Source organism: Chelonoidis abingdonii, chromosome 19 (assembly GCF_003597395.2).
Source record: "Chelonoidis abingdonii isolate Lonesome George chromosome 19, CheloAbing_2.0, whole genome shotgun sequence".
Taxonomy (NCBI): Eukaryota; Metazoa; Chordata; order Testudines; family Testudinidae; genus Chelonoidis; species Chelonoidis abingdonii.
Window position 1 is genome coordinate 258,936 of NC_133787.1, and position 27,608 is coordinate 286,543.

Here is a 27,608-nt window from a genome sequence, read left to right on the forward strand (position 1 = left end):
ACATATCAGGCTTTTTGGTTCTTAAATTGCCGTCCGGGAGGAATTTTTGGGAATTCCTGGGAAAATATGGACATATGCTAATCCTATTGGTACAAAATATACATACTGTGGCACATCCCTTAAATCAGAACTTTTCATAGGGAACCGGTTGCTAAGAAATGAAAGGCTTTTTTTTTACTTTTTTTTTTTTTTTAGTCATCCCTGCCGGGGCCCCACCAAAAATGTTCAAATTGGGCCCCACAATTCCTAAAGCTGGCCCTGCTGAGGTGGGGCCCTCTGCACTGCTGGCGCTAAAAGTGAAGGATTTGCTCTTTTAAAGTAGTTCTGTTCCTTGGTTTGTGTCCCATTGCTGTATCTTGCCCCATGGCACCACTGAGAAGAGACTCAACACAAGGGAGTGATTTTTATTCATCCACATTCATGACAGTTGCACAGAAAGTTGCCAGAGTGCTCAGCAGATGCTGCTGCTTGATTCATTCACACCTCCATGCAGGGTTCTCACCAGGGCAGAGTATTTCCTTCCCAGCTCAGCAGGACACCATGGTGTTTCTCAGAGAGGTCACAAATCACCTTCATGAGCCCACTCACGCTCTCGTCCACCGTCAGGTCTGCCTGCAACATTCACACCAGAGCGTGAGATGGAATACAGCTGCACTTTCCTCTCCAAGCACTAAGTATCCAGGGCTGGCTGGGGGTTCTCAACCTCTTCCATATGGTGACTCCCATGTTCCAACAGAAAGATGGCCAGATACCCTGGATTTCTATCTGGCCATTGATTGTTTGAAAAGTGTGAATTGGGAGTACTTTATTCCAAGTGGGCCTGATTGCTATAAAAAGGTAGCCAGTTGCGAACCAGTTGAGTGGCAAACAATGGAGAGGCTAACAGAGGGAGTTTGCCTGGGGAGAGCCCACTGAGACTTTCATCTTGCAGGCTTCTCTGAGTAGTTACTGAAACAGCTGTGGAAGCGCTTAGAAGGAAGATAATATGGATGGTGAGCGATCAGCTGTTGTGACCTGCACAGGATATGCCACGTTTGTCTTTCTTCCCCAGGACAGAAGCAACTCTGTCTGTACAAAGTGCAAGCTGGTCCCCATATTGGAAGAGAAGGTTCAAGGTCTGGAGAAACAAATATCAACCCTGCATTGCATAAAAGAAAATGAAGACTTCCTGGACAGATGTCAGAATATGCTTCTACGGGCACAACATTCTCAAAAATCAGAGCAAGTTGCTCAGCGGGGACAGAAAGATGGTAAAGAAAATTGGCAGCACGTGACCTCCAGAAGAAGAAAGAGAAGCATCCATGTACCAGCAATGCAGATACAGGTGAGTAATCATTTTCAAGTTCTCTCTACGGGTACTAATGTGGAGAGTGGACTAGATGATACATCTGAGGGAAGGGAGCAGAAGGAGACTCCACCGATTGGAAGGCATGAGATGCACTGTCCTAGGGATGGGGGTTCCACGACCACCGCTCCAAAGTGGTGGTGGTCGGGGACTCCCTCCTAAAGGGGACTGAGTCATCTATCTGCTGTCCCAACCGGAAAACGAAGAAGTGTGCTCCTTGCTTGGAGCTAGGATTCACAATGTGACGGAGAGATTGCTGAGGCTCATTAAGCCCTCGGATTGCTACTCATTCCTGCTTCTCCACGTGGACACCAATGATACTGCCAAGAATGACCTTGAGTGGATCACTGTAGACTATGTGGCTCTGGGAAGAAGGATAAAGGAGTTTGAGGTGCAAGTAGTGTTCTTGTCCATCCTCCCCATGGAAGGAAAAGGCCCAGGTAGAGATCGTTGAATTGTGGAAGACAACGAATGGCTACGCAGCTGGTGTCAGAGAGAAGTCTTTGGATTCTTCGACCATGGGATGGTGTTCCAAGAAGAGAGAGTGCTAGGCAGACGGGCTCCACCTAACGAAGAGATGGAAGAGCATCTTCGCAAGCAGGCTGGCTAACATAGTGAGGAGGGCTTTAAAGGAGGTTCATCAGGGAAGGAGACCAAAGCCCTGAGGTAAGTGGGGAAGTGGGATACCAGGAGGAGGCACGAACAGGAGAGCACAAGAGGGGAGGACTCCTGTCTCAAACCGAGAAAGCGGGACAATCAGCAAGTTATCTTAAGTGCCTATATGCAAATGCAAGATGCCCGGGAAACAAGCAGGGAGAACTGAAAGTCCTGGCACAGTCAAGGAATTATGATGTGACTGGAAAAACAGAGACTTGGTGGGATAGCTCACATGACTGGAGTACTGTCATGGGTGGATATAAACTGTTCAGAAAGGACAGGAAGGGCAGAAAAGATGGGGGAGTTGCATTGTATGTAAGAGAGCAGTATGACTGCTCAGAGCTCCAGTATGAAACTGCAGAAAAACCTGAGGGTCTCTGGATTAAGTTTAGAAGTGTGAGCAACAAGGGTAATGTCATGGTGGGAGTCTGCTATAGACCACCAGAGCAGAGGGATGAGGTGGACGAGACTTTCTTCTGGCAACTAACTGAAGTTACTAGATCACAGGCCCTTGTTCTCATGGGGGACTTCAACCACCCCGATATCTGCTGGGAGAGCAATACAGCAGTGCACAGAGAACCCAGGAAGTTTTTGGCAAGAGTAGAGGATAATTTCCTGGTCCAAATGCTGGAGGAACCAACTAGGGGCAGATCTTTTCTTGACCTGCTGCTCACAAACAGGGAAGAATTAGTAGGGAAAGCAAAAGTGGATGGGAACCTGGGAGGCAGTGACCATGAGATGGCCAAGTTCAGGATCCTGACACAAGGGAGAAAGAAGAGCAGCAGAATACAGACCCTTGAATTCCGAAAAGCAGACTTTGACTCCCTCAGGGAACTCATGTTATTCTCCTCAGGATCCCTGGGAGAATAACATGAGGGGGAAAGGAGTCCAGGAGAGCTGGCTGTGTTTTAGAGAACCCTGATTGCGGTTCCAGGAACAAACCATCTCGATGTGTAGGAAGAATAGTAAACACAGAAGGAGACCAGTTTGGCCTAACAGTGAAATCCTTGCTGATCTTAAACACAAAAAAGCAGCTTACAAGAAGTGGAAGATTGGACAAATGACCAGAGAGTCAGTATAATAAATATGCTCAGTCATGCAGGAGTGAAATCAGGAAGGCCAAATCACACTTGAAGTTGCAGCTAGCAAGAAGATGTAAGAGTAACAAGAAGGGTTCTTCAGGTATGTTGGCAACAAAAAAAGTCAAGGAAACGTGTGGACCCATTACTGAATGAGGGAGGCAACCTAGTGACAGAGAGTGGAAAAAGCTAATGTTACTCAATGCTATTTTTGCCTCTGTCTTCATGAACAAAGGTCAGTCCCAGAACTACTGCTCTGGGCAGCACAGTATGGGGAGGAGGTGACCAGCCCTCTGTGGAGAAAGAAGTTGCAGATGACACTAATAAATGGAAAAAGCGTGTATATGCTGGAGGGTAGGGATAGATAAGAAGGGTAGGGTAGGGTAGGGTAGGGATAGGGATCTAGACAAATTTAGAGGATTGAGCCAAAAGAAATCTGATGAGGTTCAACAAGGACAAGTGCAGAGTCCTGCACTTAGGAATAGAAGAATCCCATCAGGGCCGGCTCCAGGCACCATGCATTCCAAAGCTGGTGCTTGGGACGGCACTCTGCAAGAGGCGGCAGTCCCCCTTGTTTTGCCCCTAAGCAGCGCACAAGAATGCACCCGCAGAGGGCAGGGCAGTCTGTGTACCCTTAGGCGCAGCCAGGTCGTGTTTCCACGGTGCGGCAATTGGGCAAAGCACTTCTATGTTGAAAGCTGTCTGGATGCTTCAGCATAAACATAGAAGCTGCCTGCCAAATTGCCGCTGCCGCAGAAACATGCCTGCCACCCTTAAAGACACGGACTGCCCCCGCCGCCAGGGCAGCAATTTGGAACGCTGTTGGGGCGGCGAAAACTGCAGAGACGGCCCTGAATCCCATTCACTGTTAATAGACTAGGGACTGAGTGGCTAGGCAGCAGTTCTGCAGAAAAAGGAACCTTGGGGTTACATGAAATACTATATATCATACATTGTGCCCTTGTTTCCAAGAAGGCTAACGGCATTTGGGCTATATAAGCTGGGCATTGCCAGCAGATTGAGGGATGTGACCATTCCCCCCTCTATTCGGCATTGGTGAGGCCTCATCGGAGTACTATGTCCAGTTTTGGGCCCCACACTACAAGAATAATGGTGGAAAAATTTGGAAGAGTCCAGTGGAGGGCAACAAAAAATGATTAAGGGTCTGGGAGCACTATGACTTAGGAGAGAGTCTGAGGAACTGGGATTATAGTCTCGCACAAAGAGAACAAGAGGGGATCTCATAGCTGCTTTCAACTGACCTGAAGAGGGGTTCCCAAAAGAGGATGGGTCTAGACTGTTCTCAGCGGTACCAGATGACAGAACAAGGAGTAATGGTCTCAAGTTGCAGTAGGGAAGGTTTAGGTTGGATATTAGGAAAAACTTTTTCACTAGGAGGGTAGTGAAGCGCTGGAATGGGTTATCTAGGGAGGTGGTGGAATCTCCATTCTTAGAGGTTTTTAAGGTCAAGCTTGACAAAGCCCTGGCTAGGATGATTTAGTTGGGGATTGGTCCTGCTTTGAGCAGGGAGTTGGACTAGATGACCTCCTGAGGTCCCTTCCAACCCTGATATTCTATGATTCTAGCAAGGAAGGTGGTTGTGACCATCTGAAACTGGTTTGGATCCCACTTGCCTGAAGGGGTCTGAGAATTCCTGGCCTAAAGAATCTTCTTTTCCATATAAAACTAGTGCAGCTCAATCAAGTGTCCCTTCCTCCTAGCCTGGAGTCTTCTGTAGGGGCTTGTCTAACTCTTAAAGGTTTCTATTCAACAGGTCACTTGCCAGAGAGTCATACCCTGCTCCCAACAGTGATTTACCTTGACCTGGGGGCTTCCCATCAGTCTCCATGCTTCTGGCAGCTCTCTACCCCAACTGACCCCCTTAGCTTTTCTAATCACCTGGTCCCTAGCTGATCAGTCTCAGCTGGGGGGTAACTGATCTGCCACAGGTAAGGCTGAGCCTAACTCCCCTTAAAGAGCCAGCCACCCTTTGACACCATGGTTAACATTGTCTAAATCCCAGTGTCTGGACAGACAGGGTAGAGCTCTGGACTTACATAAAAATGGAATGGGTATGTCATTGGAAAACACTGATTTCAAGACCTGAGGATGACTCAGAGGCTGCAGCTACACAAACCCATTTTGGGACATACACCATTGCACTAGGACCAGTTCAGCTTCCCCAGTGCTAACAAAGGTGAGCGCACGCGCGTGCACTGGAAATTGGCCCTTTTAGCTTCCTGTCGTCCAACCCCATCCAGAGCAGGCCTACATATTACAGCCATAGAAACACTAGCAGCTGGGATACACTGGCCCTTATGCTGTTGCTTAGCTCTGGTGGAGATACGCTGGTCCTGTATTTCCTAAGTATCACTGGGGTAGCTGAGGCTCAGTAGCGTGTGCTGCAGAAGGCTTTCTCCACACCCTGCTGTGTAGCATAATAAGCCTGTTTTTGCTGAAAGTCCTTCAATTTTATTTCATGAATGATGTGGCCTGAAGGCTGGTGGATCCTCTGTGAATGTTCCATTTTTCTCCTGAGCAAATGATTTAATTATGGCTGTATTAAGTATCTGGCTCTAGTTCGTTTTCCCTGCCAACACACATATCACAGCAGAGGCAGCAGAAGGATCCCTGAGTAAAAGGAAATGCTGGTGCGTCCTCACCTTTCCCCAGACAATTTCTCTGCTGGGAGCCATAATTACCTGCACATTAGGTTGAAAGTTTCCCAGCTCGGTTTTCACCCACCCTGGGTGCAGTGCTGTGCAAAGGATCCCGTCTTGCTTGTATCCCATCGACTGGCACTTTGTGAGCATGTTCAGCGCCGCCTGGAGACGAAGCATATGGTGAGCTGAGGCAGAACCTCAGCACTCCCCAGGCACAGAGCCACAGCAACCCCAGGGACAACCCACCGGACCCGGCTCATTCACACGTGGGGGACGCTGCATCTGGGAATGATCAACATTCACTGCCTGAATAGCCAGGAACTGAGGGATTCAGCCAGGACTGTGGGAGGGGAGAAGTGCTGCAGTGGCAGGAGGAAGAAGATCCTGGGGCAAGGGAAAGGCAGCAGAGGGAAGAAGAGAGGAAGGAGCCTTCTGTAAGGGAGCTGTTGGCCCTTTACTGACACTCAGTGGGGATTTGTGGCTGGCCATCTCCCAGGACCAAAAGAAAGGGGAAGAGAAATGAGGATCCTGAGACTGACTGACTGAGGCCAACGCTCCAGGTCAACCTGATTGACAGATCAGCCAGGCCAATGAGGGAGTCACAAGGCAGGGGGTCCCATCCTCTGTGTGAGCTGGAGCTGCTGGGCCTGAGCAGGGCCACGCTAAGGAGAGCTGGAGTCAGAGCTGTGCCAGAGGCAGGACCGGCGCTAGAGTTTTTTGCGCCCTAGGCGCATGGACATTTCTCCGCCCCGCGCGCTGCTCCTGCAGCTCTGGTGGAGCTGCCGCAGCCATTTCTGCGGAGGGAGCCGCGCGGGACCAGCGGACCGTCCACAGGCATGCCTGCGGCAGCTCCCCCGGAGCCGCGGACCAACGGACCTTCTGCAGGCACGACTGCGGCAGGTCCACTGGAGCCGCCTGTCACCCCCTCCGGCAAAATGCCGCTCCCCGAAAATCCTGGCGCCCTAGGTGATTGCCTAGTTCGCCTCAACGGAAGCGCCGGCCCTGGCCAGAGGCAGAGTGGAGCTGGAGCTCAACCTGGGGCTGAGGCTGGAGCCATCTGGAGCCAGGTGCAGGGAGCAGCTGGGCAGAGTGAGGGGGTTCCTGGGCATAGGGTCCAGCACAAGGAGACTCCACCGGTCAAGAGGCATTGCAGGCCGCACTGGGAGGGGGATCATAACCCCCATGGGAGGACAACGCTGGGGGGAAGGGCCCTGCCACCTAGAACTTGAAGCATGTGGCCGTCGCCCAAGTGAGTGTCTGACCCACAGTATCCCTGCAGCACAGCCAGGACCCGGGCAGGGACCTGGGACGTGTGAGGAACAGACTGTGCACTTCCCTTACATTCCAGCAACAGCTGTTTGGGGTTTCCCTGTGCTGCAGAGCGGGGTGATGGCTTTTCCTTTCACCTTTTCCAGTTTCTCCTTATTTTTAATGACTTGCTGTTTAATAAGTCATGTTTGCTTTGAACTATATGCAATGATCAGTGGGTCAGGGAAGTGTCCGGAGCAGAAAGAGTACCCCGGAGTGGGGAACACCCTAGCCCTGTCCTAAGTACGACAACCAGATTGGGGGTTGAGTCCCAGGAATCCTGGGCCCAGTCTTGTCAGGGTTACAAGGACTCTGCCACAGATGAGAGTAGACGGGGTCTCCTCAAGCCAGGGCCCCTGGGAAAAGGGAGTGAGAGCGAGAACTCAAGTCCTTTGACTAGCAAATTCCAATGGTGTAGTTCACAGGTTCTCAAACTGGGGGTTGGGACCCCTCAGGGGGTCACCAGGTTATTACATGGGAGGTCGTGAGCTGTCAGCCTCCACCCCAAACCCTGCTTTGCCACCAGCATTTATAATGGTATTAAATATATTTAAAAAAATATTTTTAATGTAGAAGGGGGGTCGCACTCAGAGACTTGGTATTTGAAAGGGGTCACACCAGTACAAAAGTCTGAGAACCCCTGGTGTATTGTATAGCCAGGAAAGTTCGCCATAATAGCAGGACCATTCCCCCACTTACACTTCGATGGGAGGTGGGTTACAGCAGGGAGAGAGAGGTCACAGTGACCATGGGAGCCTGGAGGAGTGGAATTCTAGCCGTGTTCAGCATAGCAGTGGAAATACCAGATCCTTGAAGGATCTCACAATGCTGTACACTCCAGCCATCTGCAGCCACTTGTGTTGGGATGTCCGGGTGCCTAAGTCAAGCGCCTGAGCTTTTGCGTGGACCTTATGCTCATCATTTTACTCCTGGGGGAATTGGTGCAGAATTTCGCAGAATTCCCTGTTTCCCTCACAAAAATCGGGGCTGCAGAGCTGCTGGCCGCCACTAGGGGCCGCTGGACTCTGCAGGAGAGTCCAGCTCACAGTGAGAGGAGCTGGAGCACCCAGCCTGGCTGGGCTGAAGGCTGCATGCTCTGCTTGGTACTCATCGTCCGGAGGATACAAGAGGGCCTGGGAGATCCAGCCAGCTCTAGAAAAGGGCAAGGAAGGTCAGGGTGGCACCACACCACATCCCCTGGCAGGCCAGTAAAAAAGCTGGGCGGAGTACGTCATAAACAGATAGCTAAGGGTTAATGTTTCTTTTACCTGTAAAGGGTTAACAAGGGGAACCAAACACCTGACCAGAGGACCAATCAGGAAACCGGATTTTTCAAAGCTCAGGGAGGGAATTTTTGGGTGTGTGTCCTTTGTCTGTGTCCTCGGCTCTGAGAGGGAATCTCTATCCTTCAGGCTGTTCTTAATCTTCTTTTCCGTTGTAAGTACAGGTATAAGACAATATAGAAATTGTATTTCTTTTTGGATAAGGCTGTTTATTCAGTTTGTTTTCTTTTAAGCCAATGACCCTGTATATTGTCACCTTGATACAGAGACCATTTTTATGTCTTTTTCTTTCTTTTTATATAAAGCTTTCTTTTTGAGACCTGTTGGATTTTTTTCCTAGCGGGGGTGGGGGGGCTCAAGGGGATTGCGTCTGCAGCTCACCGGGGAATTGGTGGGAGGAAGAACACAGGGGGGAAGAGAAAATCTCTTTGTGTTAGAGTTACAAAGCTTGCATTTTCAAGGACTCTGAGTGAGGGTGAGAGAACCTGATCTCGCTGGTTTGCATTTCAAGGAATTGAAATAGAGTGATTGTCCCGGGCCATCTAGGGAGGGGAAGCCTGGGAGGAAGTAAAGAGAAGACAAGGGAGGGGGGTTATTTCCCTTTGTGGTGAGACTCAGGGCATCTGAGTCTTGGGGTCCCCCAGGGAAGGTTTTGGGGAGACCAGAGTGAGCCAAACACTGGAATTTTTGGCTGGTGGCAGCGCTAGCAGATCTAAGCTGGTAATTAAGCTTAGAGGAATTTATGCTAGTACCTCACATTTGAACTCTAAGGTTCAGATTGAGGAATTACACTATGACAGAGTAAAGTCTTTGGGAGTGCTGGTGTCTGGGGCAGGGGATGCCCCACAACTGGGCTCTAGCAGGATGGGGGTGTCTGGGCTGGGGGGGTTCCCCACAGCTGGGCTCTGGGAAGAAGTGAGTGCAAGTGTTTGGCCTTTGGGGGCCCCACACAGCCTCCTCCATCACCCCTCAACTAGAACTGGGTTGTCATAGGGGTTTCTTTAACTCTCTGCTCCTGGGGAATCTTTATTGCTGTTGTCTATATTGTTGACATACTTGTTGACAGTATTTTGAAATAAATTACAACAGTAATTGAAACTGGAATGATTATATTGTGTTATTTTGACAAATAAAATGCAGAATTTTCCACAATTGTAAAATGTTTTGCTCAGAATTTTTAAATGTTTGGCATAGACTTTTTATTTTTTTGGTGCAGAATTCCCCCAGGAGTAATCATTTGCAGGGTTTGCTCAGCACTTTAGGACCCTTCAGGTGAGCAATAAGGTGGCTGAAAAATATTGGTCTTAAATCAAAATTTGGTCTGTTGGAGAGAGAAGCAGCGTGCACATGCAGGAAGAAATTCCATCAAGATGACCACTGGACGCGTGGTGAGAACATCCCCATTGGGAGCTCAATGCACATGGGAATTTACGAGCTGTGGACTGGAGGCAACAGGAGATTGTGAGATCAAGAGACTTAGCAGCATTGGAGCCAAGTGTGGTGGAACTTGTGAGGCAGTAAACTTCCCAGGGAGAGTATAAAGGTTCTAACAGCTTTGTAGCTCCATATCCATCTTGCTTCAGAAGGAGTCTGGCCAGTATGGTGGATTACATGGCTGCCTTTAGGCCTATTCCATCAATTGCCCTGAATTGGGCCCCGCGCCTAAGAGGGCCCCATGCCCAGTGAGAATCTCTTCCCTGGATAGAGGCACCTTTTTCATTTTTAGTCACCTGGTGGTGCACCGGGTCTTCAGTGGCACTTCGGTGGCGGGTCCTTCGCTCGCTCCGGGTCTTCGGCAGCGGGTCCTTCAGTGCCGCCGAAGACCTGGAGTGAGTGAATGACCTGCCATCGACGTGCCACCGAAAACTCGGAGCACTGCACAGTGAGTGCAAGCCCCACGTGGTTTTTTACATGTGGTGTGTTGTTTGATTGTTTATTTGTTTTTTTTAAGTCATACCTGCCAGGGCCCCATCAAAACTGTTTGAATTGGGCCCCGCACTTCCTAAAGCCAGCCCTAGTGGATTATATCTACCTGAGCATGGTCCCTGTTATGCCACCAAGGAAAAGGGGGCAATACTTTATATCCCATCCCCGAGTGAAATCGATAACTATGCACTCACAGTCAGTGCTTATAGCAGTCTGAAAAAAGTGTGGGGGGGTCTATCATCTGTAAAGCAATTAATTCTGTCCCCCAAGCCTGACATCAGTTCTGCTCCCCATCTGACCACTGCTCCAGCTTCAGGGCCTGGGGTTCTTCATGCCTCTGTCCCGGGACTGGAGAGGGAGAAGGTTTAGGAGTTCTTTGTCCCCCTCTGCCTCTTCTCTCACTGGGTGTTGCAGAGAAGGTTATTCTGTTATATGGACCAGTCACAAGAGGTGGGCAAAGACCCACCTTTCCTATTGGGGGTTAAATACACTACATTTGGGGGCATCGTGGATGTAACTGTTTCAGAATGGTCTTTACCTTCACTCATTATCTTCAGGCTGAGAAATATGAGATTCAGTGACTATCCCATGACTGGTTAGCCTGAGGGAGACATACCTTGCTGCAGCGGTACGAGACTACTGGCACGAAGGAGAACAGTTCAGGAGTTTTCTCAATGGATCCCAGAACAGAGGAGATGTTGACAATGGCTGCCTTGCTGCAGCTCATTCCTTTCTGGTTGCTTCCCAGGGCAGCCTTCTTCAGCAAGGGCAGGAACGCCTGGGGAGACACTGGGTCACTTTGTCCTTGATAACAAACTTACCAGCTTCTCATACCTAAATCTGTCTGCACCTGAGTCCTACTTCCTGTGCTCCCCCAACTGGCTCCCCCCTTTGCTTCCTCTTCCCACTCCCCATTTCCCACCTGCCTTCATGGCACCTCTTTTGCTAGGAACAGCTTCCTAATTAACTATCCTTGAGCATCTCCGCCTTCAAGCTGCTCCTCAACCACCACCGGCTCTGTTTCTTCTACCACCTAGAATGTCCCTAAAATGCCACTGTCTGTCCTGAATCTGTTTGTGTCTTCATACTATAAACCCTTTCGTGTGAGAGCTGCATTCTGTTCTGCTCTGCATGTTGCCAGCTGTAAAATGCTGGGTCCAATTACAATGCTGTATGAGTAAAATAATACTAATTGATTAATAATAAGGACCTAGATGAGGCTTGCAATATCCGGGTCACCGATGGCATAAAAAGTGGGTGCACTAAATTCTCTTCTTTGTTAGGCCTGTGTCACCCCATTAAAGTGAATGGAGCATGTCAGTTGTTACCAGGGCAGCTGCACCTTTGACCCCTTCTCTGGTCTCTGAGTGCCCCCCATCAGGTGCTACACTTTGTGCCGTTACCTCCCCAGGTTGGAATCCTGAAATTCCCCAGGTCTCAGAGCAGGTCTGGTTTGGCACCTGCAAGCAGAGCTGAGCAAAAGTTTTTGACCAAAACTTGTTTTCAGTGAAAAATGCAAATTCAGTGACATCACAATATCTCACAATTTCACGGCAATTTTACAGAATTGTTCTTTTTGGAAAAAAACGCAACGTTTCTGAAAAAATTGAAACATTTTAATTTTTCATTTCAAAATGACATTTTGGACTCTTACCTGGGTCACTAACAGAGGCCCAACAACGTTTGTGTTATAGACGCTTAACATATCTTCAGGAGTGGCTGACTCAAGTGTGCTTGGTGGCATAATGCCAGCATTATTTATCAGCAGATTAAGGCCAGTTCCTCCCAGATGGGCCTCAGCTTTCTTTGCAGTGCTCTTGATGCTCGCTGAGTCTGTAGCTTCTGGACAGAGAATACAGGACTGGTTATGAGCATGGTTTGGTTCCATTCCTGATACTATATGAAATAAATACAGCCACAGTTATGGTAGCCTGGTTAAAAGCCCATCTCTAGAGACAACTGACAGAGAATTCAGTTAAAATGTTGAGCAGAGGCCTGGCTCACTCCTAACTCTGATGGATCGCTCACAACCTGCAGCCCAATTTTAACCACATCACTGTTAGAATGTGTGCTCCATTCCCGAAGTCAGAGCAGGGAGCACAAATCCAGTCCGGGATTTCCTGTTTCAGGTGAAAAGTTCAGGCATTTTAAATTGAGAACAAGTTTAGTCCAGACCTGGCAACATCTCTAGGTTAATGAACTGGAGACTTCAGTGCAATAAGAGTTTATTGAGTAGATTGTAAGTGCAAAATTAGACTCACATAATGCCACTTAACACTTAGAAGTATAGGTTTGGATGCAAGCTAAGGAAGGATCTTCTGGAAAGGAAGGGGAAAATTTGGAATGACTGCTTTCATGGCTGCACCTACCCTCATTAACATTGTACTACATAACTTGAAGATGTGATGGTGATTTGTGCAGTAGAGAGGTGAAAACGGTGTCTAATGACTCTTTGGGCCACTTTAAAGCCGTTTTATCAGAACTAGCTTTGTGCTAATTTACAGATTTACTCTAAGATAATTAATGTTAATCATGGACAACCTTAGCTGAGAACTTCCAAGTGTTTTCGTGTTTCAGTTTTATGCTACAAATGGTCAAACTTGAATGGCTAAAGTTAGTCTTCTACAGCTGTATTTTGGCACCTGAGTATTAGTAGCCTGATCAACCACTGAAAGCCAGTAGTTCATGTCTATTCAGGTGCTTAAATATGGATTTAAGAGCTTAGAGTTTATGTCCTATGATTAAAACACTGGGTTAGGAACCAGGTGATCGGGATCCCAACCCTGCCATAGACTTCCTTTGTCATCTTGGCCAAAAGTGTCCACGAATTTTGGGTGCCTGTCTTGAGATACCATTGGGCTTGGTTTTCAGAGGTGCTGAGAAGTCTGGTTGAAATCACTGATAGATACATGTGCTCAGTTCCTTTCATAATCAGGCTCTCAGAAACTATAAATGGCCTCTTTGAAATTCAGACCAATGTAAACCAAAGACATTGTCTCACCTGAATTTGTTAAAACCAGGGTCACAATCTAAAGAAGAATCTGCATGCGTGTGAGGGTGAACAACAGACTAAAAACAAAACAAAACACAACAAAGCACTTCTGTCTGGACAATAATCTTGTGAATTCTCAGGCTAAGGGAGATTTAATTTTGAGAAAGTTAGAAGGGAGGAGGAAAAACTGTACTAAGACTGGAATGGGTCTGGAAACTATAATCACCTAATCTCTGCTGAATGATTCCACAATATGTAACCTCATTCAACACCTTATATTGTTTGGTCACGTATTAGTAGATAAGTTCTGTTGCTATGACAGCCTCACCCCACCTTAGGGCGTGTTGTATAAGGAATATTCAGGCATATTCTACCGTAATATTGTCAATCTAGACTGTTCTCGCAGGCGCTAGGCTTGGCTGAGATTTAGTTTGTCATCTTCTCTCATTGCAGTTCTCACAAAGGTGAACATGATCCTGTCCTGTCCCTGTGCTGGACTCAGCGACAGAACATCTTTTTGATTTAAAGGGAGCAGAACCAGGTGCAGTGTTTGGCACAGATACCAAACAAGGCAGGCAGCCTCTGTAACTGCGCTTTATGCATTGTTCAGCGATGAGGAACTACGATCCACTGACACTGGCAGTGCACTAACAAGTTGTGGTCTGTTTAGCTGTACTAGGAAGCTGGAAAAGAATGGATGTGGAAAGGGTCATAGAGAACATAGAGCAGAGACTGCGAATCAGAAAGCAGCTAACGGAGAGCTGGCCTTGCAGTGTCTGCTGCGTGCTGGTTGGCAGGAGAAATGCACTGAGGACGTACCTAGCTGCAGAATCACAACATTTGGGTGCTTGGAAGCCAAATTTTTTAGTTCCTGGAAGTGAAAAAAGAAAAAACATTATGTGCATCGCCCCATCAGCCAGAGCCCTGGCACCGAGAACACCCACAGCCCTATGGCACAGATTCTGCTGTCACCCACATGCAATCCCGTCCATTTCAATGTGAACTTAACAGAGAGCAGAAGCTGACACTGTGGCTGGCCGTTAGTAATGCCTGGGAGAGCCAGGACACTGCTCTGAGTGAAGACCATGGGAACAGTGTGGGTGATCATGGAACCAAAAAATCAGAGTGGGTGCATATAAAGTCCCAGCTTTTCCCATTTAGGGCCTTTACCCCATGTTGTTCCCCATCCATTCTGCCCCTCAGCTGGCTTTTCCTTTCCACACACCTTGCATGTTGTTCACTCCCTTTTTCTGTCCATCACTCCTCATCCCCCATCCATCATCTCTTCTAACCTGACTCCTGGTTCTTCTTCTTTCCCCATCCCCTCAGCCTCTCTCTATCAGTTCTCCTCTTTCCCCCATTCTCCCAACTCTGTCCCAGCCATCACTCACCTGCTCCCCCATACCCATCACTCACTCCTGTTGACTGGGGATCAGCTCATGTTTTAGTAATTGCTCTGTGGAGACCCCAGAGAAACAGCTAAGGAACCTCCCAGATCTCCTCCCTATGGGCTGCTGTGAAGTAGTAAAGGTGCATCTTTTATCACCAGGTGGTGATAAGGTAGCAGCGCAGAAACCCTTTTTGGCCCATTGGTGTCATATGGGGGTTGGGGGGCTGGCTGGGGATATCAGTACAGCTGAGTGAAAATTTTTGGCCAAAACTCCTTTGAGCAAAAGTTGCAGATTTGACAACACCAAAAGAGCTTGCAAATTTGTGGTGATTTCTAGAGAAACCTGAAAAAAATCAAAATGTTTCAATATTTTTGTTTGGAAATTTCTGGTAATTTTATTTTGAGAAAAACCTTCCAAACCATTTAAAACTGCTCAGAATCAGAACATTTTGATTCAGATCCAAGTAAATGTTTTATTTCACCTGAAATAGGTTTTTTCCGAATTTCTAACATTTTTGTAAAAATTGTTTTTAGTGTGACCCATAACAATATTTTTGTTCGTCTGCTTTTTTGGAATTGCCAGCAAACCAAAATACCTATTACTCGCCCAACTCTAGATGTTGGCTTCTGGCCGGCCCCTCCGTGACAAGTCGTGGGCAGATTCGGAGAGGTGGTGTCACTGGGAACCTCCCTGAAGACAGTTGCTGGAGAGCAGGAGCCACTTAGTACCAATATTCCCTCTAATGTTTTACGTCCATGTGCGGAATGGATTTTATGTGCACCAGTAGGGAGGTGATGTGTGGCAGGGGTGGGACCAAGGGGTTTGGAGTGCAGGAGGGGGCTCAGGGCTGGGGCAGAAGGTTGGGGGGGTTGTGTGGGGTGCAGGCTCCGGCTGCATGTGTGGGATCTGAGGTGGGGCTGGGGATGAGGGCACTGATGAGCTCCCAAAATCCTAAAAACTGGTTCCCTCCTGGGTCCTCAGTGGCACTTTGGCGGCGGGGGTGGTCTTCACTTGTTCCAGGTTTTCATTGGCATTTCGGCGGCAGGTCCTTGACCTAGAATGAGTGAAGCCCCCCTCCCCCCCCGCTGCCGAAGTGCCACCACAGGCCTGGTAGGGAACTGCGCAGTGAGTACAAGCCCCACCTGTCTGTCCTCCCCCACCATCTGACCCCAACCCAACCCACGTCCTGCCCCCAACTGCCCCCCTCAGAACCTGCAACCCATCAACCCTCCCCCCAGCTCCTTGTCCCCGACCAACCCCTCCCGAGACCAGGGGTGAAAATAAGTCCAGTGACTTACCGATATGCTGGGGCCAGCTCTGGCCCCTGGGAGGTACGGGGCCTAGGGTGGAAGGGGCATGGCTGAGGGAGTCAGAGCTAGCCCCAGCCCACCCTGTAAGGTAAATGCCACCCCCAAGGTAGCAGCATCAGCCCAGGGCTCTGGGGGCTATTTAAAGGACTCTCCTGCTTCTACCAGCCCGGCCCTTTACATAGCCATCGGAACCCACCCCTATCCAACTTGCCCCACTCCCTGTCCCCTGACTGCCCCAACCCCATCCACCACTACCCGGAAAGACCCCTGGAACTCCCACGCCTACCCAACACCCCCGTTTCCCATCCCCTGACTGCCCCCCCAGAATCTCCACCTCTTCCAACCTCTCCTCCCAGCCCCGGCCCGGCCCCCTTACCATGCTGCTCAAAGTGGCAGGAGCTGCAGAGCTGCCCAGAGTGCTGGCGCTGGTGGCGTGGTGTGCGCTCTGTGAGGGGGGAGGGAAGTGAGGGAGGGGCTGGGGGAGCCTCCCCAGCTGGGAGCTCAGGCAGGCTGGACAGGAGGGTCCCGTGGGCCGGATGTGGCCCACAGACCGGAGTTTGCCCACCTGACGGCCCCTTTAATAACCGGTTCTACACCAGCTTCTAAACTGAACAACTGGTTTTTGCGAACCAGTGCGAACTGGCTCCAGCTCACCACTGGATGAGGGGCTTGGGGTGGTGGCAGGGCTCAGGCAGAGGGTTGGAGTGCAGGGGTGAGGGCAGTGGGGTGGGGCTGGGGATGAGGGATTTGGGGTGCAGGCTGCCCTGGGGCTGCATCGGGGAGAGAGGACTCCCTGCAGTTCTCTCTTGCTGCAGCAGCTCCGGGCACAGGGGAGAGGTGCCTCTCTCCAGTGGGGCAGCTCTGGGGCTGGGGCCAGCTTAGAGGGAACTTAGTTTATTACCCTCGCAGGGTTTGTCTACACTGCAATTAAACACCTCTGGCTGGACCATTCCAACAGGCTGCTTAATTCTGGTGTAGATGTTCATACTCGTATTGGAGCCTGGACTGGAGAACCCTGCGAGGTGGGACGGTCCCAGAGCTCAAGTTGCAGCCCGAGCCCAAATGTCTATAGTGCAAGGAGCCAGAGAGGAAGAAGCATCACAGGGAGAGCTCCCACTATAGGAAGGATTATGGGACACCAGACAAATCTCACTTCCCCCACAGCAACATCAAGGGTTAATGGGTGGTTCCAGCACTGCTGGGGAAGGAGGGCTGGGGTCTCAGAGGAGGTGAGGTGGTTGGGCAGAAATCATGCACTTTTTGGATTCAGATGTCTGAGCATTTCTTGAATAGCAGCATCCTTCCCCATACTGAGACTGAACATTAGCCAGGTCTGCCTTCGACCCCTGGCATAACAAGCCTATGGATCTGTAACAAATCGGATATCTGATAGGGCAATGTGCCAAGCTCCCTGACATCATTACAGGGTAACATATCTGTGACATGCTAGTTGTGGCTGGATAATGATAATGGGGACAAGAGAGTGATGCAGCGTGCACTAGAGCTGCGTATAGTTAACGTGCAGCAGTAGAGTTACATAAGTGTCCAGGGGAGTGGAGGAGCAATGTCTGAGCAGCAATGGCTGGGGGTGATCTGGGGGCAGAGGCAGACAGAATGTCTGTGTGTGTGTTGGAGGGGAGCTAACAGAATGGCAGCACCTCACACCCACTCTGCATAAGATGCAGGGCAGTGGAGAATCTGGCCCAGTATTGTTAGACTGGGTAAAACTGGGGTCAGTCCAAATCAGGCCTCCTACTGAAACTTGCAAGGTTCCTTGTTTTAAGAGGGCAGGAGGTTTCAGGGATGGAGGGGAACATACAGCTGGGAAACCATGTTACAAACTCTCTCAGCCCTAATGGGATCTGCCATCTAAACCTGCTTTTATTCCATGCCCTTTGGGGGAACATTTTCTAAAACAAAGTTCAGCTAAGCAAAAAAGGCTGCTTCTCACCTGCGCTCGCACTCCCTCTGGGTCCCGGCAGGTGGCAAAGATCACTTCTGGTGGGTTCAATTTCCCAGTAAAATGCTTGATCAGCTCCAGGCCAATTCCCCGATTGGATCCAGTCACCAGGACACTACGGACATGAAACCCTGCCATAGTCTCTTTGCAGCTGTCTCTAGTCTCTCTAAGTCTCCTTCTCTTTGCAAGTTCAGTTAAATATGGGCTGTGTCATTTTCCCTGATCTGATTTCACTCAGTTGAGTCCCCGCCCACCTTTTTTGTTAGTTTCATTGGAGGCGTATGTTTGTGTGAAAAGCTTATGCCGTGTTTGAGAAAATGACTCCTTTGATGAATATCCAGGATAAACAAGAGCTGAGTTGGTGGACATGAGGGTGAAATACGAGTTCACTGTCTGAACAGCTACAAGTCATTGGGACAGAAAATTCCTGTTATTTTTCTTATCATTCTTAAGGTCTTAAGATACCTCAAAGCCTTTTCTTTCATCACTAACTTCTTTGTGGGGGTCTCTCTTGCTTTAGCTGTATGTTCAGTTGAGTACATCGGCATAGGTTGCCTGAAACTGCAGATCCAGTGTGCTATGTAGCTCAGCGGTCTTGCACAGATCTAGAAAGGGTAGGAGGGGAAATGGAGCAAAGTTTGCTGAACAAAACAATAATCAGAGAACTGGAAAGGAGAGTCAGTGCAAAAAACTGTCCTACGGTAAAAAGAACAGGAGTACTTGTGGCACCTTAGAGACTAACAAATTTATTTCAGCATAAGCTTTTGTTGGCTACAGCTCACTTCTTCGGCTGCATAGAATGGAACACACAGACAGAAGATATGTATACATACAGAGAACATGAAAAGGTGGAAGTAGCCATACCAACTGGAAGAGTCCAATCAACTGAGATGAACTATCATCAGCAGGAGAAAAAACCTTTGAAGTGATAATTGAGGGTATGTCTACACTACGGGATTATTCTGATTTTACAGAAACTGCTTTTTTAAAACAGATTGCATAAAGTCGAGTGCACGCGGCCACACTAAGCACATTAATTCGGTGGTGTGTGTCCATGTACCAAGGCTAGAATCCATTTCCGGAGCGTTTCACTGTGGGTAGCTATCCCATAGCTATTCCATAGTTCCCGCAGTCTCCCCTGCTCATTGGAATTCTGGGTTGAGATCCCAATGCATGATGGGGCCAAAACAGTGTCGTGGGTGATTCTGGGTAAATGTCATCACTCAATCCTTCCTCCGTGAAAGCAACCACGTCGGACTCCCGACCTCCCGCAGGTCGGAAGTCCACGGGTTCTTGATATGTAGTTTGTCCTAGAAATAGAGTTCGCATTCTGCTGTCTAGACTATTTGGGTCCAGGCCTACTACATGAACCAGTAAAATGAGAAGTAATAATGCAAACGGCTGCTCCGGGTCAGAGCCCCAGAACATCCGGCAGAATGATGAGCTGCATGCCATTTTTAGGGGGTGCCCCTGCAACAACCCCCACCCATTGCTTCCCTCCCCCCTCACCCCTCCTGGGCTACCTTGGCATCCCCGAATAGTTCCCCCACAATCGGGCTCCGATTGTGATACGAAGTAATAAGAATGCAGGAAATAAGAACACACTGACTTTTTTAGTGAGGATAAAATGAGGGGAGGCAGGACCTTCCCAACTGCTATGATAGTCCCAGGCATACAGAATTTCCATAGACATGAAAAGGGGGGTGAGGAGTTCAGCCCCCCTTGCTATAGGATGTTTTTCATGCCTTCTTGCTTGCAGCCGTTGCATGCTATGGGAGGTATTATGAATCGAATATCAAATTCGGCAGACATTGTTGCCCAGGCGCCCCCGACGACCTCACCTGAGGTTCAAGCCAGAGCACTCACAGGAATGATGAGGATGGTTATCCAAGCCTTTGTAGCCATCTACGCATCCAGGAAAGGAAAGCAACGGGATGCTGCTTTGTTTCAGCCACCGCAGCACGGCTGTCTACAGCAGCATGCAGTATCATTACGGTGACATCATGGAAAAGAAAGGTGAGAACGATTCGTTTCCGCTTTCTTCTCTCACCCGGCGGAGGGTAAATTGATGACGATATTACCCTGAACCACCTGGGACAATGCTTTGACCCTTCAGGCATGGGAGCCAGCCAAGAATGCAAATGCTTTTCGGAGACTGCGGCGACTGTGGGATAGCTGGAGTCCTCAGTCCCCGCTCCTCCCTCCTAAGCGTCCATTTGATTCTTTGGCTTTCCTTACACTTGTCACGCAGCACTGTTGTTTAAGTCCCTGCTGTGGCCTCTGTCTGGAGATTTTTTCAATGCTTTGGCATTTCGACTTCTTGAACAAGCTCTGATAGAACAGATTGTCTCCCCATAAAGCAATCTGATCCAGTATCTCCCATTACAGTCCATGCTGATCAGAGCTCCACGCTGGCAAGACAGGAAATGAATCTTCAAAAGTCGCGGGGCTTTTTCCTGTCTACCTGGCAGTGCATCGACTTCCAGATTGCTGTCCAGAGCGGTCAAATGGTGCACTGTTGGGATAGCTCCCGGAGGCCAATACGTGCGAATTGCGGCCACACAACCCTTCCCAAAATGGCAATACCGCTTTGAGAGCCACTCCCCTCGTCAGGAAGAAGTACAGATATCGTATTAAGAGCCCTTCTTAGCGATATAAAGGGCTTCGTTGTGTGGACGGCTGCAGGTTAATTCAGTTAATGCTGCCTAAATTCAGTAAAACCCATAGTTGTAGACCAGGCCTAGATGACCCATGGAAGGTGTGAGGAGACTTAAACATACAGACTAACATGCTGCTACTCTGAACCTTCCTAAGGTTAGTGTTAGCTAGAGAAGTCAGATCCTATTGAGTGCCCCAGGTACAGGTCATGGCTGTGGATTGGGCCTCCTCGTAAATTGTGGGATTGAATAATGTAAAGTCTGAAGCTCAAACCGACGGGGATCTGATTCTTGTCTTATTTATGCTGTCGTAAATTAGGCAACTCCATTAACTTTGGAGATATGTACCAGTTTTAAATCTGACATGGCAATGGATCAAATCCCACCCACGGTTCAGAGAGCAGATAGAAAGCTGTCCTCTTTGCCTGCTTTGTGAAGGTTAAGGGTTGTGCCGGTGAGTAACTTGCCAACATTTGATTTGCGCACAACACCATGTTGTGGCCTTCCTGCTCAGATTAAGACACCAGTGTGTTCCTTGCAGGAACTTAATGGGTTGCCAACAGTGAAACATAAGAATGGCCATTACTGGGATCAGACCAATTGTCACTCTAGCCCAGTGTCTGTCTTTCAAAACCGCGTGCCACTGCCAGATGCTTGCAGAGGAATGAACAGAACAGCGGCAATTGATCTTTGTCATCCATCCAGCTTTCTGGCAGTCAGAGGTTAGGGACACCCAGAACATGTTGATCCTGACATCTTGACTAATAGCCATTGATGGACCATCTCCATGAATTATCTAAAGTCTTTTTTTTTTTTAATCCATTATACTTTGGCCTTCACAGCTCCCGGCATGAGTTCTACAGAGTGACTGTGCATGCACAGACTTCCTCTTATTGTTTTAAAACCTGATGCCTATTAATTTCAATGGGTGACCTGTGTTAGCTCATAGATATTTAGGCTTGCCTACAAGGCCTTACTTTAAGATGTAGGTGTATTCTTATACTAAGCTAGTTATAGAGGTATTAAAACGAAAGAAACATAATCACTGTCTGTCTGTTGTAAGGACCTTCTTTCTCATGATAATCATGTTTACAATATGTTAGGATTGGTTGTTAAATTTCAGTAAATGATTGATTAAGGTATGAGCTATAGCAGAACTCAACGTGTTTACTAATATAGTCTGCAGTCATGATCAGGAGTAAGGGGGGGAATGGGAAAGGAATGAGGTAGGAAATGGAAATGTTTCGCCTTAAGGAGGGAATGAATGGGAACCAGGAAATTGGAACAGGACATAGGCCACTTCTGGTGTCAGAGAAGGAAAACGTGGAATCATGCTTGCTGGACGTTCCTCAATAAACATCCATATTGTTTTGCACACGTTCGGACTTCAGTTTTGTTGCTTCTCTGTTTCATCGAGAAGGACCAGGAGTGAGAGGGTGAAGAAATAAGCCTCACTAAAATCTGATTCTGGTGTTACAATGAGGGGTACGATAACACTTCACGATTCATGTTCATGCCATCATGATTGATAGTCCTCTATTTCTCCCACCCTTAGTCTCCTCTTTTATTAGTGACCAAGTACCCAGGCTTTTTAATTCTTCCTCATATGGAAGTCTATAATTTTTGTTGCCTCTCTGTACTTTCCAATATTCTAATTTTATTAATAAAAAACAGGTGAGATGCTGGGGTTCCCACGTCACTAAGGAAGAAAAAGCGTTAGTTGGCCCCAAGTTCCTAACCCAACTTTTTCATTACTCACACCATTTGCCACACTGGGGACTGCCAAGCCTGAGTGTAAGATATGAAGAATGAGGGGACATAAGAGGTGGATGGGAGTTCTGTTCCTGTGCACTTTTGATTCCAGGGTCTGCTGTGATCACCGAGGTTGTTTAGCTCCGAGAGGGTTTTAAGTACCTGTAGTCTCTTGGGGACGTCTCGTTCATGACCTCTTGTCCCCCGTGCTCTTTGTACCAGTCCAACCAGCCCTTCGTGGCTTCCTCAGCTTTTCCAAAACAACCGGCTTTCAGGGATGCAAAAACTGTTGTTTGGATGCCAAAACCATTGTTTACCCCTTGCTGCTGGCCTCCCTGTCTCCCTATGTTTTTTGCAGCCTCTGAATGGTCAGTTCAGCTGAAGCCTCCTTTCACAGTTGGGTCAGGTTGGATCCAGGCCCCCGTTCTGTCTTGAGGCAGCTGAGAGGCGTTGTTGTGCTGTGCCTTAATTGGCTGGTAGTCAAGGTTCTTCTCTTCTGCTGGACCTAGCTGAGCGTGGAGTTAACCCATTTCCTGTCTCTTCTCTTCCTCCTCTTCAGCCTCTCACCAACCTTCAAAAGGAATATTTCACTCCACTCTCACCCTTACCCTTCCCAAAACATGCCTTGCAATAGTGTTAGCAAACATACAATGCTTTGATTTTGCCTCCCCAGGGACCCCCTGAGGGAGGGGGGGCCATTGGGTTGTGACAGTTCATCCTAGCTCATGCAGCTGAAGGCCGCGTCCCAATCCCTAGATCTTTTTACCTTCGGAACCATTCATTTTCTTCATTAATGGCACCGGAAACAGCCTAGGCCCACCGACACACGCTGGTAACACCACCCTGATGTAACCCATTCATCCCTGAAATTTTGGCCAATTGCGTAGCAGATTTACCCATGGCATGGGCCCCTTCTCCAAAAGGCACTGGCCCAGCTACTCTGGGCTTCACCCCCGTCCCCTGCTCTCTCCTGCGGGGGCAGGCTTGTACTGCTGGCTCCGTGGAGCTCCTGCTCCAGCAGGGCAGGCTCTGCGCAGCCAGCTCCTTCTCTGCCCTCTTCCCCTCCCTCCCGGCTCCCTCCATTCTCCCTGTTTGACAAACCGCTGTTGGCTGGCATGAGGAGGGGGAGAGCGAGCCACACTCGCTTGCTGCTTGGGGAGGAGGGCGGGGAAAGAGGTGGGCAGGGCCTTGGGGAAGAGGTGAATCAGGGCATGCCTCCTGCCAGCCCCTTGCCCTGAGGCGCTCAGCGGTTAGGTTGGGAACACCCCGAACAACCCCCACCCACACCCTCCAGCCCTCTTCCCTTGACTCCTGCACCCCCTCAGAGACCCCCAGCTCAACACAGTCCTCACTCCTGCAACCCCATATCCCCAGCCCACTTCCCAGCCCCCAGCCCTGACACTTGCACCTCCCCACATCCTACCCCCACCCTGAGCACCAAACGGGACATTCCTGCACACACACATCCACTTCCTACCTGCACCCTTGCACAAATGGGAACTGCCCCAGGTAAGCGTCCACACCCAATCTCCTGCCCCAACCCGGAGCCCCCTCCCTCAACCCTATCTCACTGGCCAGACTCTGCATCCCAACCCTCAGCCTGCTTCTGCGCCTAACTCTCTCCTTAGACGGGAGAGATCCTGTTTATCCCCTCCCGAAGCCCTCTGCCTTGCACTTGCAGTTTACCCCCGGCCCCTCCCTGCTCCAGGAACCCACCCCAGCTCCTGCCCCGCTGTTGTTTTGCCCCCATCCCCTGCCTTGCTTCAGTCAGCCCTCCCCACCTCTTCCCATTCCCCACTTGCTCATCTTGCCCCTTCCCCTGCCCTATCTCTAGCTGGGACCAATCCTTCCCCCCACATGCCCTGCTGTCTCTTGCCCCTGGCCCCTGCCTTGCTCCAGCTGCGGACCAATCCTTTTCCTCCCCCACACCATGCCCCGCTGTCAGGGGTGGGTAAACTGACTTTTGAAAAAAAATCAAAAAATCGATTTTTTTAAAAATTTTAAAATGGATATTAAGCAGATACATTATAAGCTCTCATGGAATAGGAATTATAAATTCTAACTTCTATAGTTTGAGGACAATAATATTCCATGCACATGTTTAGAAAAGATTGTAAATATTCTAGTTCATGGATTGGAAACCCATTTTATGGGGTTCCACAGGACATTTGTACAGATTATTTAGCTTAATCTTGCCATCTACCCAATAGGACTCAGTGCTCATTCTAAGAAGGAAACCAACAGAGATGAATAGTTTGCAGTTCTCAAAACTGTTGGATTTGTGTTCGTCCATAGGTAACATGCCTTGTTAACAAGCAAAAATGTTATTTAAATAAATAATAATATATAGACATGAGAAATAACAGAATCTCAATGCTATTGTCCCTCCGCAAATTTGTGTATAGAGAGTCAATCTCTCTTTAAAAGTTTGAAAAAAGTCAATTGATTAGCAAAGATTGTTGGGGGCCAGAAACAGTCTGAGACAAGGATAGAAGTCTGGAAGAATAAATGTGAGAAAGGGAGGGACATATGCTTGTTCGTTAAAATATTATGTTTGCTGTGAAGAAAAAAGGTCCAGAATACTTAACGTTGTTTTTTAGTTTAAATAAAACATTTTAAATGTCTGTGTTGGTGATTGTTCTTCTTCTAATTAACAAGGCCTAGCAAAAAATCTCCAAATATTAATGATTAACCTGTTTGTAGGTGTGGGGATTGCCCCATCCTTTTGGCGAGAGGGTGGGCGTGGGCAGCCAGGAGGAAGCGCTGCGCAGCCAGGGGGTTGGGTGTTGGGTCCAATTAAAATGAGGACTGTGCATTAGGTTGTCCATCATTGTGGTGCCCAGTTTTGCAAGGGGTAATCAGCCTATCTTAGTGGGCAGGCTCCTAGGGGTTATTATAGAAGGCTGCCCCAGGAAGGTGGGGGGGGTTGGGGCCTGAGGGGGTGGGTTGTTAGCTCATGTGTGCTCAGGTTCGTGGTCCTAGGCTATTGAAGGGCGAGAAGGTCAGTCTCCAGGTGTTGGGGGACTACATCCATGGACAGCGCTAGTGGCGGCTCAGGATGCGGCTAGAAAGCTCTAGCCCGTATTGCTTGCCAGCTGCAGGCCTCTTGATAAATCAGGGTCTGGTTTCCTAGCGGGTGCAAGGGCCGCAGGGGAAGGCCCCCAGGGAAACAGGGGATGGAGGAGGAATAAGGAGGAGGACAGCAGAGACTGAGTGTGCCAGAGGGTCCCTCGGTCGCCGGACCCAGAGTAGAGGACGGCCTGGGTTCTCCCCCTTCTCCTTGCAGGTGTTGCCAAGGTCACTGGGCCATTACGGGCTCCTATGTGCCATATTCCCGCCAAGGAGGGATTTAGATGTTGGAGGGCTGTGTTGGTTGGCTGCTAAATGAAGGCTTGACTGGAGTGATAGCTGCGGGGCTGACAATCGATCCCCGGAAGGGATGCAGATAGACTGAGGGCACTGCCGGAGGGCGTGTTCCTTCATAGAGGACGCCGCCGAGGCAGGGTGCAACGTCAGGGTCCGAGAGACACCGGACCAGGCTCAGGAAAAGACGAGTGGGACACCAAGGATGTGTGAGGCGCGTCCATGGAAACGAGTCTAATTCCCAGGAGGTGACCGAGCAGAGGCTGCCGGGTGGTGATGTCGTGTCCGTCTTAGCACTGTGCTTGAATTGGAGATTAGTTTCTCGTGGCCTATGACTTCTAAAGTATCTGCTTCAATTATCTTTGGTAAAGTGAAGGAACCAAATCAATCATTTATTTTCTTGATATCTCGCTTGTAAAACTCATCGAAAAGTTTTCAAAATAAATCTCTACTGTTTAAAATGTGTATAGTCTTTGTACCTTCTAAGATAAATGAACTTTTTTTTTCTATTCTCTTGTGGTTATGAAGATATGTATTATGAGTGTTATTTGGTGGTGATAACAAGAATGCAGGTCTTTCATGTAGGAAAACCCATTTGCTATTAATTGAGTCTTTCCTGACTAGTGATTATAGATGATTCAGCATCACCCTGCCCGCTGTTCGTGGTTTGGTCTTTGGCCTTGTTCCCTTTCATTCGCCTGGGACTTGCCCACAGATAAAGTTTGGCGTGTGGCCACAAAAAGTTATCCAGCCCTGTCCAATTGTAACAGCTTAGTCGCCTTCTGGGGTATTCCTAAATATCTCTGTGTGGATGATTTCTTTCTTATCCGTTCTCTCTAGCCTTCTCACAGGTTGAAGTCTGCTCTCCGCCCGGCCGTGTGTTCGTTCAGAGAGTATGCGAATGAGTTGGGTTCCCCACTGACATTACCTCTTTGGAATGTTACTTTGGCTGAAGCCCAGGTGAGATCCAGCTCTTTCCGTGCCTGCGCTCTTGTGGGCCAAATTGCACGTATGAGAGCCCCAGGTTTCCACACGTGAATACTAGCTGTGTGGAGCTCTCTTTGAAACGAGAGTGCAGTACATGTTTTGGTTCCCTGGCTCTCTTTCGCTTGGGTGGTGTTGTCAGTCTCTCCTTGTAACATCTTGATTTCCAGATGCTCCTATGCCTGCACTGCATGTGCCAACCCGCTTGCGGCCACTTCTCCAACCTGGAAATGAGATAATGTTAGCTAAATTTGTACCCAGGTGAAATGAGTCGCAGTAGTGGTCTCAATTGGTTTTCCTCCAGTACTGCGCACTAATTGTGCTTGTCAGAAGCTGCCACCGCCGCTTGTGTGAACAATGGTTGTTCTGGCTGCAGGCCCTGGATATTTGGTAGGGGCTTCTTATTGTCTTTACAGGGAGACTCACGCTCACTCATTCTCGCGACATGTCCTTCCCATACTCAACTCAGTCTGCATTTTTCCTTCTTCTCTTATCTGCTTTTCGTGTACTTTAAGAATGCAAGGACAATGCCCTGCAGATAGTGGCACGTCTGTTAAGTTTTGTGTGGTGCACGGCTGGATCTGCCCACAGCTGCCTTAGGCACCAGCTCGGCTGACTCTGAAGAAGGTCATTTCTCGAAGATGCAACAACAAAGATGCCACCTTAAGTAAAATGGCCCTCTCCACAGCGCAGACATGACCCTGATTGATAACTCTGCCGGGGTTTCCAGATATTACAGGTAATCTGTCGTGCCTCCGGTGCCCACCCGCTGGTCACTTAGAGCAGACCTTTTCAAGCCTGGTCTCCCTGAGTAGACCTGCCCACTGGTTAAGAGTTGAGATGCTAAAAGGCCGTAGGATTCACAGCCTCATTTTAAGCGTTCGTGGCTCTTGTGGGCTTTGGCCTAGCAGGGTCCACTACCGATGGTTGAGGAAAGC

General features: G+C 49.0%; 1 protein-coding gene across 1 annotated transcript; it reads right to left on the minus strand.

Annotated features, from left to right (window-relative positions):
- Positions 1 to 384: 384 nt before the first annotated feature.
- LOC116831924 (C-signal-like) lies at positions 385 to 18,124 on the minus strand. Its single transcript, XM_032792261.2, has 6 exons — positions 17,906 to 18,124; positions 14,073 to 14,124; positions 11,916 to 12,103; positions 10,878 to 11,039; positions 5,784 to 5,906; positions 385 to 612 (listed from the first exon to the last, which is right to left on the minus strand). The coding sequence occupies exons 1-6, from the start codon at positions 18,050 to 18,052 to the stop codon at positions 499 to 501; spliced, it is 786 nt and encodes a 261-aa protein (XP_032648152.1). The 5' UTR covers positions 18,053 to 18,124; the 3' UTR covers positions 385 to 498.
- Positions 18,125 to 27,608: the final 9,484 nt, after the last annotated feature.

Excerpts from the sequence above, each read along its gene's own strand:
- LOC116831924 (XM_032792261.2), bottom strand. The coding sequence starts at position 18,052 with ATGGCAGGGTTTCATGTCCGTAGTGTCCTGGTGACTGGATCCAATCGG. Across the intron at positions 11,040-11,915 it reads GGCCTCTGTTAGTGACCCAG|GCGTTCCTGCCCTTGCTGAA; the intron begins GTAAGAGTCCAA and ends GTGTCTCCCCAG. Across the intron at positions 5,907-10,877 it reads TCTCGTACCGCTGCAGCAAG|GCGGCGCTGAACATGCTCAC; the intron begins GTATGTCTCCCT and ends CTTCGTCTCCAG.